This window comes from Dromiciops gliroides, chromosome 2 (assembly GCF_019393635.1).
Source record: "Dromiciops gliroides isolate mDroGli1 chromosome 2, mDroGli1.pri, whole genome shotgun sequence".
In the NCBI taxonomy this organism is placed as follows: Eukaryota; Metazoa; Chordata; class Mammalia; order Microbiotheria; family Microbiotheriidae; genus Dromiciops; species Dromiciops gliroides.
The window spans coordinates 360055376-360071047 of NC_057862.1; the positions used below are offsets into that span (position 1 = coordinate 360055376).

The window sequence follows — 15672 nt, forward strand, 5'->3', positions numbered from 1 at the left end:
ACTTGCATAGGGTAACACAGCTAATATGTGTCAGAAGCAGGACTTTAACCCACACCTTCCCAGCTACTGGGCTATCTATCTACTATGTCAAACTGCCTTCTTGAGGTGTGTGTTTTAGGGTGGGAAGGTGAGATGAAAGATTTTTTGCTGACTGAAACATATAATTGTGTTTTGACACAAGAAACTTTCTAACGGAGAGCCTAAATTATGCCTTTTAAAGTATATTCTCTGGCACTTCTAGGCAATATGATTCTCTCAGTGGAGGCAAGTAGCCCAAATTCCACAGTCCCACTACCAGAAAAAAAACCTCAAACCCCCCAAAAACAAATTTGTACCAGAACAAATAATGATTTAAAAAATCCATTGAGAAGCTGCAATTAATTACTTCTTCACTCCCAGAACTGCACACAATGTTATCCAAAAGCCAACAAGCACTATGAAAGGAAGCCTTCAGAAAATAATACAGTTCTGCATCCCACCAGAGTGGGACTGGAGACTTGTAGAATCTGTAATGCACTGTATCTAGTGGTAATGAGAGTGGAGGCCTCCCATAAAGCCTTAAATAGGTCAGAAATCCATAAAGTGTTCCGTGGAAACCACCTAGAATGTTATTCATCATCTGATAGGACATCCTAGGCCCAGGGATTCTAAGGTCCATAGCATTCTGTTCTGAGCTGCTACTGCATGCCCTGAAGATTCAGTGCTCTAAACCACAAATATTTAGGGGAGTTAAACCTCAGGAGGTTGATGTTAGCTTAGGAATTCAGGTGACCCTAGTCAAGATCAAGTATGGTTGACCACCCCATCCAAAAGCTCAGCAAGAAGCAGAACCTGGTCCTAGGATAATACCCAAATTCAGCAATTGAATTTGGAGACATGTTTAGGCATAAGATGATACAGACCACTATTAAGAATTTTTTTTTTTTTGGTGGGGCAATTGGGGTTAAGTGACTTGCCCAGGGTCACACAGCTAGTGTTAAGTGTCTGAGGCCGGATTTGAACTCAGGTACTCCTGAATCCAGGGCCAGTGCTCTATCCACTGCGCCATCTAGCTGCCCCACTATTAAGAATTTTAATAGATGTGCTATAAGAAACGATGAGCAGGGAGATTTCAGAGAAACCTGGAAAGACTTGCATGAACTGATAATGAGTGAGATAAGCAGAACCAGGAGAACACTGTACACAGTATCATCAACATTATGTGTTGATCAACTGAGACAGACTTGATTCATCTCAGCAATACAATGGTACAAGATAGTTCTAAAGTACTCATGATGGAAAAGGCTCTCCAAATCCAGGAGAAAAAAAAAGAACTGTGGAATATGGATGCAGATTGAACCATACTATTTCTTTTGTTTTTGGTGCTGTTGTTTTTCTTTTTTGAGGTTTTTCCTATTTGCTCTGATTTTTCTCTTATAACATGACTAATGCAGAATTATGTTTAATGTTATTGTACATATATAGCATATCAGATTACTTGCTGTCATCAGGAGGAGAGGGAGGGGAAAAAAATTGAAACTAGAAATCTTATAAAAACAAATGTTGAAAACTATCTCTGCATGTAACTGGAAAATAATAAAATATTTTTATAATTAAAAAAAAAAGAATTTTAATAGATATGGAAATACCCAGAAATTCCATTTAAAAGCAGAGTATAGGGGCAGGTAGGTGGTGCAGTGGATAGAGCACTGGCCCTGGATTCAGGAGGACCTGAGTTCAAATCCAGCCTCAGACATTTGATACTTACTAACTGTGTGACCCTGGGCAAGTCACTTAACCCTCATTGCCCTGCCAAAAAAAAACCAAAAACAACAACAACAAAAAAAGCAGAGTGTAGCTCCAAGTAAAAACTGCAGTCAGTGGCTCAAAGGATAATGAACTTGTCCTCAGGGACTACTTGAATAGTAGAAAAATGAAGAGCTTGAAAAGATCTGTATTTACTGATACAGATTATTCAGTCTTGAAAACAAGACACAATGAACTTTGTAGCCAGAAAAACAACTAAAAAAAAAAAGTAAAAGGTAAAGTTGTAAAATTATAATGAACAAGCATGGCTTGAGAGAAGAGATTTGAGAAGACACTTCAGCTCCACACCTTTGCAGAAGCAGGAATTCCACAAGTATTGAACAGTGCACATATTTTAATGCCTTGCAGTGGAGGAGAGGGAGGGACTGATCACTGTAATGATGTAAAAAACCAAAAGACATCAATAAAAACTTGTTTTAAAAAGAAATGAGGGGGGGGCAGCTAGGTGGCGCAGTGGATAAAGCACCGACCCTGGATTCAGGAGTACCTGAGTTCAAGTCTGGCCTCAGACACTTGACACTTACTAGCTGTGTGACCCTGGGCAAGTCACTTAACCCCCATTGCCTTGCCAAAAAAAGAATTTTTTTTAAAAAATGAGATTCTGGGGCAGCTAGGTGGCGCAGTGGATAGAGCATCGGCCCTGGATTCAGGAGGACCTGAGTTCAAATCCGGCCTCAGACACTTAACACTAGCTGTGTGACCCTGGGCAAGTCACTTAACCCCAATTGCCTCACTAAAAAAAAAAAAAAGAAATGAGGGGCGGCTAGGTGACGCAGTGGATAAAGCACCGACCCTGGATTCAGGAGTACCTGAGTTCAAGTCTGGCCTCAGACACTTGACACTTACTAGCTGTGTGACCCTGGGCAAGTCACTTAACCCCCATTGCCTTGCCAAAAAAAGAATTTTTTTTAAAAAATGAGATTCTGGGGCAGCTAGGTGGCGCAGTGGATAGAGCATCGGCCCTGGATTCAGGAGGACCTGAGTTCAAATCCCGCCTCAGACACTTAAGACTTACTAGCTGTGTGACCCTGGGAAAGTCACTTAACCCCAATTGCCTCACAAAAAAAAAATAATAATAATGAAAAGAAATGAGATAAAAAAGTTATATAAAATTTCAGACAGGAAGAAGAGGGAGAAGAAATAGCTTAGTAGAGAAAGTGGTAAACCTTACCCAAGTAATAGTCTTGCTGAAAACTGGAAAAGACCAAATAGAAACTAAAGAACCATGAGACAGCAAGAAATATTAGAATAAATAGAAAAAATTAGAAGAAAACGTAAGATATCTGCTGTCAGAAATAGCTTGCCTAGAAAATATATCAAAGAAAATTCATCATATATAGAAGCATTAGACATCCTCAAAATCATGATTAAAAAAAACAATAAAATCTGGGCACTGTATTTCAAGAAAACTACCGACATCTATTAGAACCACAGAGCAAAATAAAGACCAATAATAATAGTAATAATCACCAATCATTTCCTGAAAGAAACTCCATAAAGGAAAAATCCCAGGAATACCACAGCCAAAATTCAGTGGTCATACATCATAGAACATCTAGAAAGAAGCAGCTCAAGTACCAAGGAAACAAGATCAAACAAGAACTGACAGCTTCTATAATAAGTAGGAGGCAATCTTGTAATTCCTCAAAGCAAAAGATAAAAGCTTACAACCGTGGATAACTTACCTTGAAAGATGACAATAATCCTCCAGGAGGAAATATATCTTTAATAGAGTAGAAGACTTTCAGACATTCCTGCACAAAGGACCAGAGCTGAATAGGAACTTTGAAAATGTAAACGCAAGAGTCAAAGGAACCTTGGAAAGGTAAATTTATTTGAGTAATTTGGAACGGGATGTGTGATAAATGTATAACATTACAGCAGGGAGAAACAACCAAACAAGTGTTTCTTTGGAGCCTTCCTGTCTTCAAAGGATGCTGAGGAGGTAATAAAAACAAAAAAACCCAACTAAATACACACACACACACACACTCCAACAGAGATCCTGAGGGAATGGAGAATAGATTGGCTGTACTGTAACAATTTTAAGTGAGGGAGAGAAATGGAAAATTGAAAGGAAATGCCTTAATATAGAAAGGCAGAAGAAGGGGATGGAATTTGCTATTTCTTATAGTTTGTGTGAGGAAAAAAAATTAGTCAAATATAGATGAGGGAAAGATCAGGGAGACCAGGGACAAGGTGAACCTCACTCATATCTAAAATGGACAGAAAAGATTTGAACACATGAGCACATGCACACACAGAATTTGAAGTGTAGGCGAACATAAGATGGCATTTATGATCTCTTCTATGTTTATGATTAGACATTTTCCCCTGTGAACAGTTTTTTTTATTGTGTGACTTTATATTTGGATAATTTAGTTGTTTGGAATTTATTATGGCATAAGGTATAAGATACTGATCTACACCTTGTTTTCCCCTATTGCTTTTTTATTTTCCCAGACCTTCTCACTGAATAAGGAGTTCTTTCTTTAGTCATTCATGTTCTTGAGGTCATATGACACTATGTTATACACTTGTTTCTAGGATCTGTTTGTTTCACTGATCTGTTTTTCTATTTTTTAATCCAGTACTGCATCACCTTTTTTTGGGTGGGTGGGTGGGGGTGTTTGTTTTTTGGTGAGGCAATTGAGGTTAAGTGGCCCAGGGTCACACAGCTAGTAAGTGTTAAGTGTCTCAGATCGGATTTGAACTCAGGTCCTCCTTACTCCAGGGCCAGTGCTCTATCCACTGTGCCACCTAGCTGCCCCTGGATTATCTTTATAAATACTGTTCTTTAGTATAGTTTGAAATCCATTAACACCAAGCCCCATTCCTTCCTAATCTTTCTTCATTGTCTCTTGATATTTTTGCCCTTTTATTCTTTGAAATGCATTTGGTTGTTATTTTGCCTAATTTTATAAAATGTCCATTTGGTACAATACTAAATCTATAGAGCAATTCATGTAGATTCATTTTTATGATGTTGATGGAGCAAGAAATAGAAAAGTTCTAGTCACAAAACTTATGAGTATAATGCCAACAGAGCAGGTTTACTGACTCCTCAGTGGTCAGAGACAAATGACAGGTTTACAGAGCTCATTTTTATAATAGAAAAGACGACTAATAAGTCACAGAAATTTTGAGAAACTTATTCTAAACATAATTGAATTGGACAAAGCATGTCATTTTACTTGTGGTTAGTTTAGATACCTTCTGAAGCAAATTGAGTGTATTTTGGTATTTTTGCTAGCATTTGGAGTGTGGGCGTGTCAGGGATATAATGGGGAGTTTTTAGGGTGTGACAACTATGAAATTTAGTATTGTATTGGCTTAGGACCAGTTTTGTCATCCTGCCTGTTAAAGTGAGATTGCCTTAGAAATCTATTTCTGTATCTGGACATTTGTGGTTAGGAGTGCTGCTTTTATGATGCATGTGGGTTAATCAATACACTTGTTGGGTGTGTTGGAAAGAGCAACACTCATCCACTTAAACTAAAAAAAATGTGAACTTAACCTTTAGTATTTAGCTTAACAGTGACTATTCCTACAAAGATAGATATAGATAGGGATATATATTCGAAACTATCTACTAACAAGTAATAATGACTACCATATCAATATATTAATTTCTTCACCTCCTCTTCCATTTATATACTAATAGATATTTTTAAAAATGTTTATAGGTATTTTTATGTATGTTCCCTTTGTTTTAGTTAAGGTCATTCTCAGAATTTAATGCTTTCTGTTATCTCTATTGGAAGTTTTCTCCAAATCTAGTCCTCCTGGGTTTTGTTAAGTAATATACAGAAAGACTAATGAATTTAATAGATTTTTTTTGTATGGTGTTATTAATGGTCTTTATTCAAAATTTTCATCAATTCTTTGGAATTCCTTAAATAATTAAATCATCTTCAAATCGGAAATAATTTTGCTCTTGGTTTTAGGTACTTTGCTCTAGGTACTTTGCTCTAGGTACTTTGATTCAATAAAGAAAGGTTCTTTTATTCCTATGGTTTTAACACAAATTAGTTTGCTTAATTTTGTTAAAGGTATATATTGGTTTAAAGCATTATCCTGCATAAATAGTGAGAAAGGTTTGGAATCAAGTTCTACATTCAAATCCCATCTCTTCTACTTAGTACTCTAATTAGTAATATCATGTATAATATTTATAGTTTTTCTAATGTTGAATTAATCTTGAGGCAATGTGGTACTACTAGTATAAAAAGCATCATCTCTGAAGTCATAAAATGTGCGTTCAAATGCCACCTTTAATATTCACTACTTGGGTTAAAGATGTTGATGATTATTTTAGTTATGTTAGTCCATAGATTTTTCTTTTGCTTTATCTCTTCCTGGTTTACATTTCAGTACCATTGATAATTTGTTTTGAATATGGTAAATCAAATAGATACAATCAGTTTACAGCAGATGTGAAACAAATGCATGAGCTCTTTGATTTATCTATCTGTACTATATTACATTGTGGCAATGTGCTATAAGATTCCAAGAACACTTATTTCTAGATAAATCATCTTATCTTCTAATATTAACATTCAGAAAAATATATTTTAATGATACTATTTTGGAAATAGTATACATTTATAAGCCTTTGAAACAAAGTATATTAAATTTATCTCTGCAATACAAAAAGTTCAGAAATTAATACAGTTGACTAAATAAATCATTATAGCGATATCCGTGTTTTAGGGGAAAATATAAGGCTATTCTAAAATACTTTCTATTTTGTTTTATTTTAGAGAAGAGAACAGACAACAATGGCAGAGTATATTTTGTCAATCACAACACACGTATTACACAGTGGGAAGATCCCAGAAATCAGGGGTAAGAACTTTAAATTACTGATTCATTTTTTAATTTATTTGCCTCAGTCAGAGGAAGTTTTGAATTCTTTCTCTATAAGAATTTTGAAAATCTACTAAGGTATATACCATAAGGGGGATAAGGGAAAAATAAGTGTTCATTAAGTGCCTGTGATTTGCTAGGCATTGTGCTGAGTGTTTTACAAATATTACCTTACTTAATCCTCAAAACAACTGGGGGTGTGGTATAGGTACTATTATTATCTCCATTTTATAGTTGAGGAAACTGGGGCAGACAAGTTAAGTGACTTGTCCAGATTCACACAGCTAGTCAAATTTGAATTTAGGTCTTCTTGAGTACAGATCAAGTGCTTTATCCATGGTGCCACTTAGCTTCCCAGATATAAATCATAACTTGCTGGTCCCTTAAGCCTTAGAGAGTAGTGTTTTCTAAATTGTTCAACTTGAACACTAGTTCATAACAAAGTTTCTACATTAACAACATAAGGTCAAGTATAATGGCACATGCCTCCTGTTTGAGCTTCCAGTAAGAGTAATGCGCTGGACTAAGCAGAACATCTATCTTCATTCAATCCTCCATCATGTATAGTGGGAAGGAAATAGTGGGGGAGGAACAGGGATAGGGACAGGCCCTTGTAATAAGGTTGTCTAAGGAGGGACAAGCTGGCCCAGATTGGAGAAGGGGGAGCTTAAAGCTCCCTGGCCACTCAAAATGGGTTTGGTTCCTGCTTATAGCCTGGGCAAAGTAGGGAGACTCACCATCCAGTCTTTTTAAAAAACAGACAACAATGTGAAATGTAGCAATATATTTCAAGCTCAGCATGATCTGTACCCAAATTTTTTGGTAAGAGATATTAGCTTGTGGGCCAGCTAGGTGGCTCAGTGGATAAAGCACCGGCCCTGGATTCAGGAGGACCTGAGTTCAACTCCAGCCTCAGACACTTGACAATTACTAGCTGTGTGACCTTGGGCAACTCATTTAACCCTCATACCCGCCCCCCCCCCAATAAAATAAAAAATAAAATAAAAATTTTTTTTAAAGGGGCAACTAGGTGGTGTAGTGGATAAATCACCGACCCTGAATTCAGGAGTGCCTAAGTTCAAATTCGGTCTCAGACACTTGATACTTACTAGCTGTGTGACCCTGGGCAAGTCACTTAATCCTCATTGCCTCATAAGAAAAAAAGAAATATTAGCTTACAGACAAAATTCACTGAAACATTTTACTTTGAGATTTATTTCTACTGGTAACATTTTGTTGGAGATATTTTGCTGTGGACAGGTGGGAGAAAAAGAAAAATTTGAGGTGTATTCAATTATTCAATGAGAACATTCAAATACATATTTGTAAATTTCAACTTTTTTTTTTAAGTGGGGCAATGAGGGTTAAATGACTTGCTCAGGGTCACACAGCTAGTAGGTGTCAAGTGTCTGAGGCTAGATTTGAACTCAGGTCCTCCTGAATCCAGGACAGGTGCTTTATCTACTGCACCACCATGCTACCCCTCACCACCTAGCTACCCCCTCATAGTTTTTTTTTTTTTAATTAAGATTTGATTATTCATTATTGAAATGTGCTTCGAATCTGAATTCTATTTCCTAGATACAAAGAGATCACAACTTTATTGCATAATGCAATTTAGTTAAACAGATGTTAGGTCCCTAGTATGTGCAGAGCACTATCCTAGGCACTGGGGGTAGAAAGACAACAACAAAACAGTCCCTGCCCTTTTAGAGCTTAAATCCTACTGGAGAGGGGAAACACACAGATAAACCTAATGTAGGCTAAGGTGTGATGCTAGGTCCAAAGGAGAAATCCAGAGTTCTCTAAGAATATTTGAAGAGGGAGAGAATATTGAATAAGGAAATCTATATAGAGGAAGTAACACTTGAGTTGAGCTTTGAAAGAAGGAAAAGCAGAAAGAAGTGTATTTTAGTTGGGGGAGACTGCCTGCCTTTGTGAAGATATGTTGTTGGTAGATGCAATATTAAGTTTAAGGAACACATTATTCAATTTGTTCAGAACATAGACTATGTTAAGGGAATCATGAAATAAAGCAAGTGAGATAGATTAGAACAAGATTATTGAGAACCTTAAGTGCCAAGCTTCAAAATTTGTACTTTATCTTAAATAAAATAGATAACCTCTATAGTTTTTTGAACAAGGGAGCTACATGGTTAGGAATTTACCTTATGAAAGTTATTTTGGAAGCTCTGCCAGTGTTGACTTGGAAAAGAGGAAGTTTGGAGTCTGAAAGAGCAGTTACATAGCTATTAATAGTACAAATGAGAGGTGATGAAAACCTGAGTCTTTATGGTGGTGGCTATGAGGGTTGAGTATGGTACAGATGTGAGAGATGATGTGGAAGAGGAAGAAAAAAGTCAAAAATTCTGAGATTCAAACATGAATAACTGGGGAGATGGTGGTACCCTCAATAGAGGTGTTTTTTGTTTGTTTTTTTAGTGAGGCAATTGGGGTTAAGTGACTTGCCCAGGGTCACACAGCTAGTAAGTGTTAAGTGTCTGAGGCCGGATTTGAACTCAGGTCCTCCTGACTCCAGGGCTGGTGCTCTATCCACTGCGCCACCTAGCTGCCCCTCAGTAGAGTTTTAAAGATTTCACCTTTGCAACATCTCTCAACTAAAACCCCCTCTCTTCTGACATGGCTACTACTCTGTTACAAACCCTCTTCACCTGACACCTAGACTATTGCAATAGCCTGCTGGTGGGTTTCCCCACTCCAGTCCATCCTCCATTCAGTCCCTAAAGTGAAGGTGTGAGCACGTCACTCCAGTGTTCAATAATCTCTAATGCCTCCCTATCACCTTCAAGATCAGATATCAAATTCTCTGCTTGACATGCAAAACCCTTTATAACCTAGCTCCCTCCTACCTTTTAGTCTTCTTACACCTTACTCCCTGATATATACTCTTTGATCCAGTGACATTGACTTCCTGGTTGTTCCACAAACAAGATACTCCATCTCTTGTCTCTAGGCCTTTCTTCTGACTGTCACTCATTCCTGGTATGCTCTCCTTCCTCTGACCTCCTTGGCTTCCTTTAAAAACCCACTAAAATTCCATCTTCTAGAGGAAGCCTTTTTCAACCCCTCTTTAATTCTAGTGCTTTCTTTCCCTCTTAATTTTTTCCAATTTATGCTGTATATAGCCTGTTTCTATGTTATTTCTTCCATTAGATTGTGAACACCTTAAAGGCAGGGACCATTTTTGCCTCTTCGTATATCATCAGGGGTTAGCACCTAGGACATAGTAGGTGTTTAATAATTGATTTATTGGTGTCCTCACTAAGTTTATCATTAATATAGTAATCCTCTGGGAGTTGGGGTACCTCAAGGTCATCCAAGGAGGGTGAGCTGGTGTAAGCTGAAAATTGAGCCCAGCAAAGCTCCCTTGCCAACCAGAGTAGAATTGGGTAGATAAGTAGCCCCTGGCCTTCTGGGCTAGGCACAAAAGGGAGATCTGGTCTCTATCTCTCTCCCTCCCTTTTTTTTTTTTTAGTGAGGCAATTGGGGTTAAGTGACTTGCCCAGGGTCACACAGCTAGTAAGTGTTAAGTGTTTGAGACTGGATTTGAACTCAGGTACTCCTGACTCCAGGGCTGGTGCTCTATCCACTGCGCCTCCTAGCTGCCCCTCTCCCTCCCTTTTTTTTAAGGTTCAGTGGCCTCTTTTGTACAGAAGTGGGATAAATATCATTAACTCCCCATCTTCCCTTCAACAACCCTGCCCCCAATTAAAAAGCAAGAAGATGCACCTTCCCCTTCCCCCCCAAAAAACACCCCTCGTGGAAAAAAAAAGAAGCAAATAAACATAGTCAAACAAAAAGAATCTGCTGATGAATGAGGATTGAGAGTCAGATTTCTGAGTGTTCAGAAGAGTGAAAAGATGTTGAGGCACCAAGTATATCAGACACTTTCAAGGATTTTAGGTGAAAAAGGAAGGAGATACATAGGATGACAGCTAGTGGGTAGGAAGGTAGGTTCCAGTGAGATTTTTCTAAAGGTAGTAGCAACTTGAACATATTTGTGGGCAGTAGGGAACTATCCAGTAGATAGGCAGAGGTTAAAAATGAAAGAGAGAGTGGGGGTGATCATGGGGGCAGTTTGGAGAAGACAGAAGGGGATGGGATCAAGGGTATATGGGAAAAAAGGGGTTTGGCCTTGTCACAGAGATGACACCTCATCATTAGAAACTAGAATAAAGGAGTAGATAGAGGATGATGTCTGAGGAAGGTGACTTAAAGAAGAGGGTAGATGATACTTCTCACTAGATAACCTTCTTGACGTACAAAGAGACATTTTAAATAGTCCCCTTTGCTCAGAGAATTCTATATCTTAGAGTAGGGGTTCGTACCTTGTTTCTGTCATGGAAACTTTGGCAATCTGCTAAAGCTTATGAACCCCTTTCTAGAATGTAGTTTTTACGTGTATAAATGAAATCATATACTTTGAAATGCAGTTATCAAAAAACTAAGAAAAGAAGTTTACAGACACTTAAGAACCTCTGGTCTAGGTACAACCTTCCTTAATTTTTCCAGGTAAAATCCTACCTTATGTAAGAAACCTTTTCCAACCCCCTTTACTGGTTGTGTGTTTCCTCTTATCTGCGACTTACCCAATGTGTATCTTGTTTGTACATAGTTGTTTGCATGTTTATTTTCCCTGTTGAGCTCTGAGCTCCCCCAGAGTAGGGACTGTCTTGTATTTTTCTTTGAATATCCCAGGGGTAGCTAGGTGGTGCAGTGGATAGAGCACCGGCCCTGGAGTCAGGAGTACCTGAGTTCAAATCCAACCTCAGACACCTAACACTTACTAGCTGTGTGACCCTGGGCAAGTCACTTAACCCCAATTGTCTCACTAAAAAAAAAAAAAAATCCAATATCCCCAGCATTTAACTCAGTGCTTTTGTAGATAGCAGGTGTTTAATAAATGCTTGTTAATTGATTTAACACTAGGAGTTTGGGGGCAGCTAGGTGGTGCAGTGGATAAAGCACTGACCCTGGATTAAGGAGGACCTGAGTTCAGATTTGACCTCAGATACTTACATTTCCTAGCTGTGTGACCCTGGGCGTGTCACTTAGCCCTCATTACCCTGCAAAGAAAAAAACAAAACAAAAAAATACTTGGAGTTGCATTTTAGTTTACATTGACTTAGATAGATAGATCTTTAATCCTTAACCCAGTCCTTCTAATTCAAAGAGAAGTTTTGATGAAACTGATGTCTAATTGAATGATACATGAAAGGAACTGAGGCTGTTTAATTTAATAAAGAGAAAATTTATGTCATGTAAAATCAGAATTATTGCAATAGCTTTATTTTGCTTGACCCTGGAGGACAGAAATTGAGAAAAAGTGACAGAAAGACTTAATTTCCTCTCTTAAATGGAAGATCTTCCGCATGATCAGAGCTGTCCAAAAATGAATCAGGCTGTTTTCTGTGGTGATGAGTTCCTTGTCACTAGAAGTGTTCAAGGAAAGGTTGGATGACTGCTTCTTTTTTTTTTATTTTTTTTTTTAGACTTTTTATTTTTTTTTTTTTTAGTGAGGCAATTGGGGTTAAGTGACTTGCCCAGGGTCACACAGCTAGTGTTAAGTATCTGAGTCCACATTTGAACTCAGGTACTCCTGACTCCAGGGCCGGTGCTTTATCTACTGCGCCACCTAGCTGCCCCGGATGACTGCTTCTTAATGATGTGTAAGAGGATTCTCCTGTTTCAGGTTGAATTGGATTAGATGACTTTTAGTTTTCTTCCAGATTTGAGATTGTAAGATTCTAGTTAGGAATAACATCTGTGTAGTCAAAGGAACAAAATTGTAATAGCCCACGGAAAAATCACTCCTGTGACAGTGACAGCATTAGTAAATTTCTCTTTCTAGTATCCAAAGTCAAAATAATAAACACCACTAGAAAGTGTTAAATCATTCCCTATTCATTACATACTGTACTTGTAAAAGTCCAAATGCTCAAATTTATTGGAGAAACTTGTTCATTGGTATTACCGTAGGAATTTTCCATAGAACTTAAATGATGCCAGTGACAAAAATGTTACAACTGAGAGACAGCATTCTAGGTTTTTCCTCACATTTGTCCTTGTTTGTAATTTCTGCACTTGGCAACCATATACTGTTAATGTTGTCTAACTGGTTTTGTATTTTCATGTTTTTCAGTCAGTTAAATGAGAAGCCTTTGCCAGAAGGCTGGGAAATGAGATTTACAGTGGATGGGGTTCCATATTTTGTGGATCATAATAGGAGAACAACAACGTATATAGATCCCCGAACTGGAAAATCTGCTCTGTAAGCATTCTACAAATTGTAAATTAACATTAAGCTCTTTGAACTGCATGTTGCAGTATAAGAAAGCTTTGCTCATTTTTTTTTTCTTTCATAATTCTTGCTGCAAAGGGGTGAGAGTTGTATTTCCTAGGGAAACTACATCCCAGCATTTCTCTTTCTACTAAGTATTTACAATTTTTATCTGCTTTTACTGGACACTGTATCCTAAAGTCTTTACCTACTGGCCACCATCTGCAGAACAAAGCACTGCTTGTTACTCTATAGAAATCACTATCATGGTACTTCTCTACAGAGTAATCCACACCTCTGATTTCGACTCTTTTCTAGTCTCTTTTGGTTTTTAGCTTATTCTTTACTTTCTAACCTATTACAGCCCCAAAAGCATTCATGTTTTAGGATATAACTAAGCTTTTGGAATTGAGTCACAAAAGCTCTTTTTAAAGAAGGATGGGTTAGAGATGGAATTGAATTTCACATGGGATAATATTTGTGATTTTCTTAGTCTGACATGTCCAATATGAACACCAACTCATAGCTAGGCACTAGCTGTATACTTCAGTTATTTTTGCAGCTACTAAATAAGTTTTAGATCAGTTGTGTCAAAATAAACAGGTATCCTAATGACAGAAGTTAAATGTTTTCAATTCCTTTTCTTTCTGTTCTCAGAGACAATGGACCCCAAATAGCATATGTTAGGGATTTCAAGGCAAAAGTTCACTATTTCCGTTTCTGGTGTCAGGTCAGTATCAAAATATTTCTTTTTTTTTTTTTCCTTTTTGGTGAGGCAGTTTGGGGTTAAGTGACTTGCCCAGGGTCACACAGCTAGTAAGTGTCAAATGTCTGAGGCCGGATTTTTACTCAGGTCCTCCTGAATCCAAGGCCGGTGCTCTGTCCACTGCACCACCTAGCTGCCCCTCAAAATATTTCTTGATAGCTGTTTTTAAGCTACCTATAATTAGGCAGTTTTGTAATAGCTTTCACATAGGAAGATGGGGAAACAAGGGTTTGGTAGAATCTTTTCCCTTCCTCTTGATTTATGGAGGAGACTCCATCCCAATTTGACACCCATTTTCATCCTTTTTAAAGAGCTTGGCATCTAAGAGTATTGACTGAATTGGTTACATTAGCATCTTCTCAGATGCTAAGATCAGCCTTGTGAAAATTGGTCAGACTTGAAAATTGATTCCCTCAAATTTTAAGAAGTTCAGAAACATTCATCATCATTGTTACTAGCATTTTAAGGCCTACAAAGTATTTTTTTTTTTACCAGCCCTTTTCATATTTGCCATTATTTGTTTTTAGAGCACAAGCATTGATCAACATGTCAATGAATGCCAGGAGCCTAAAGAAATATAATACCACAACTAAACATGCTATTCTTCTCTAATTACAAATTTAAATTTCCTACAATATCAGCCCATCAATAAGTATTTATGAAACTCTAATAATATGTTTATGCTTAATGTTGTTGGGTGCAAAAGAAATTGAAGATGTAGCTACCACCCATCATGGAACTTATAATCTAGCTGGAGAGATAAAGTATGAAATTAATAGTGGACAAGACAGTATTATATTCAGTGATAATTTTATATTTATGTGATAAAGCACTAAATTGAGTACTGCACAAATTAGCATATTAAAATTAGTGTTATTATATAACATGTTTTTATTCTGTAAGTGCTTAGAACGTTTTAGCAATTTGTTATACATAGGAATAATTATTAGGAATAGTGACAAATATACGTTCTGTACAATATACTAATTATGCAGAACAGATAAGTGCAACAGGAAATAAAGAGGAGAAGAGATCATTGTGGGCTGATTCTTTTTCAGGGGAAGATATTATGGAAATAGAGCTCCACTTCTGCCTGGGAAAGGGAGTAGCATCTTCCTACTCTGTAGAAATCTGCAAATTATTTCCTCATGTAATTTATAGAGATCCTTTCTCTGATCTTTTGGTAGATTAGGCTTGGGAAATTGCATGAAATGACACATTAACAGAAGAGTCTGAAACCATTAATAACGACAAAGGACATTTGTTCAGGCCTTTGGTCCAGAACTGACTGATAGTTGATTATTAGTAGTTTTCCAAGGGTGATCAGGATGATAATGTGCTTACTTATAATGACTTCATAGGCCCATTTTTTAACGTAGTTAAGTCAATCAGTTACCTTTTGGCTAAACTAAATTCCTTAACTAAAATGACTGACTTAAATGAATTAGTGTTGGGTAATTTATTTTTTGTATGAAATTTGGTGTCCATTTCAATTGATTACTTTTTTTTAGTAAGATGAATTTAATAATTAACCTTTTACTATGATGACTGCTACTTTATATTAGTTGTTATCACTTAGATTCTTATGACTTAGAATTCCTATGATTATTTTAGATTCTTATGACTGAGGAGAATTAGTCCAAGAAAAAAGTAATTACTAGGAATAGAAATTATCTGATATAGCATTGAAAACATAAAATTAGGCAATGGTTATTGCAAAAGTACATATAACTTTTTTAGTTTTATTTGCTTATGTTTCTTGCATGTGTATTTTATGTTTAATGTTCATTGATATTTTTAAATACATAAGTAGATAAAAATAAATTCAGATTCATAAGTAACCACTTTTTATTTATATGTTCAATGTAAATTTCACCTTCATTGTTTGATAATTGGCTTTAGTGTTTTACTTAAATCACTTTTATTTCAG

General features: G+C 36.9%; 1 protein-coding gene across 1 annotated transcript in view; it reads left to right on the plus strand.

Moving 5' to 3' along the window:
* The window catches only part of ITCH (itchy E3 ubiquitin protein ligase), a 77136-nt gene that overhangs the window by 38124 nt on the left and 23340 nt on the right, over positions 1-15672 (plus strand). Inside the window, 3 exon segments of the mRNA XM_043984645.1 lie at positions 6570-6654; positions 12839-12967; positions 13634-13706. Of these exon segments, the coding sequence (XP_043840580.1) occupies positions 6570-6654; positions 12839-12967; positions 13634-13706 (287 nt within the window).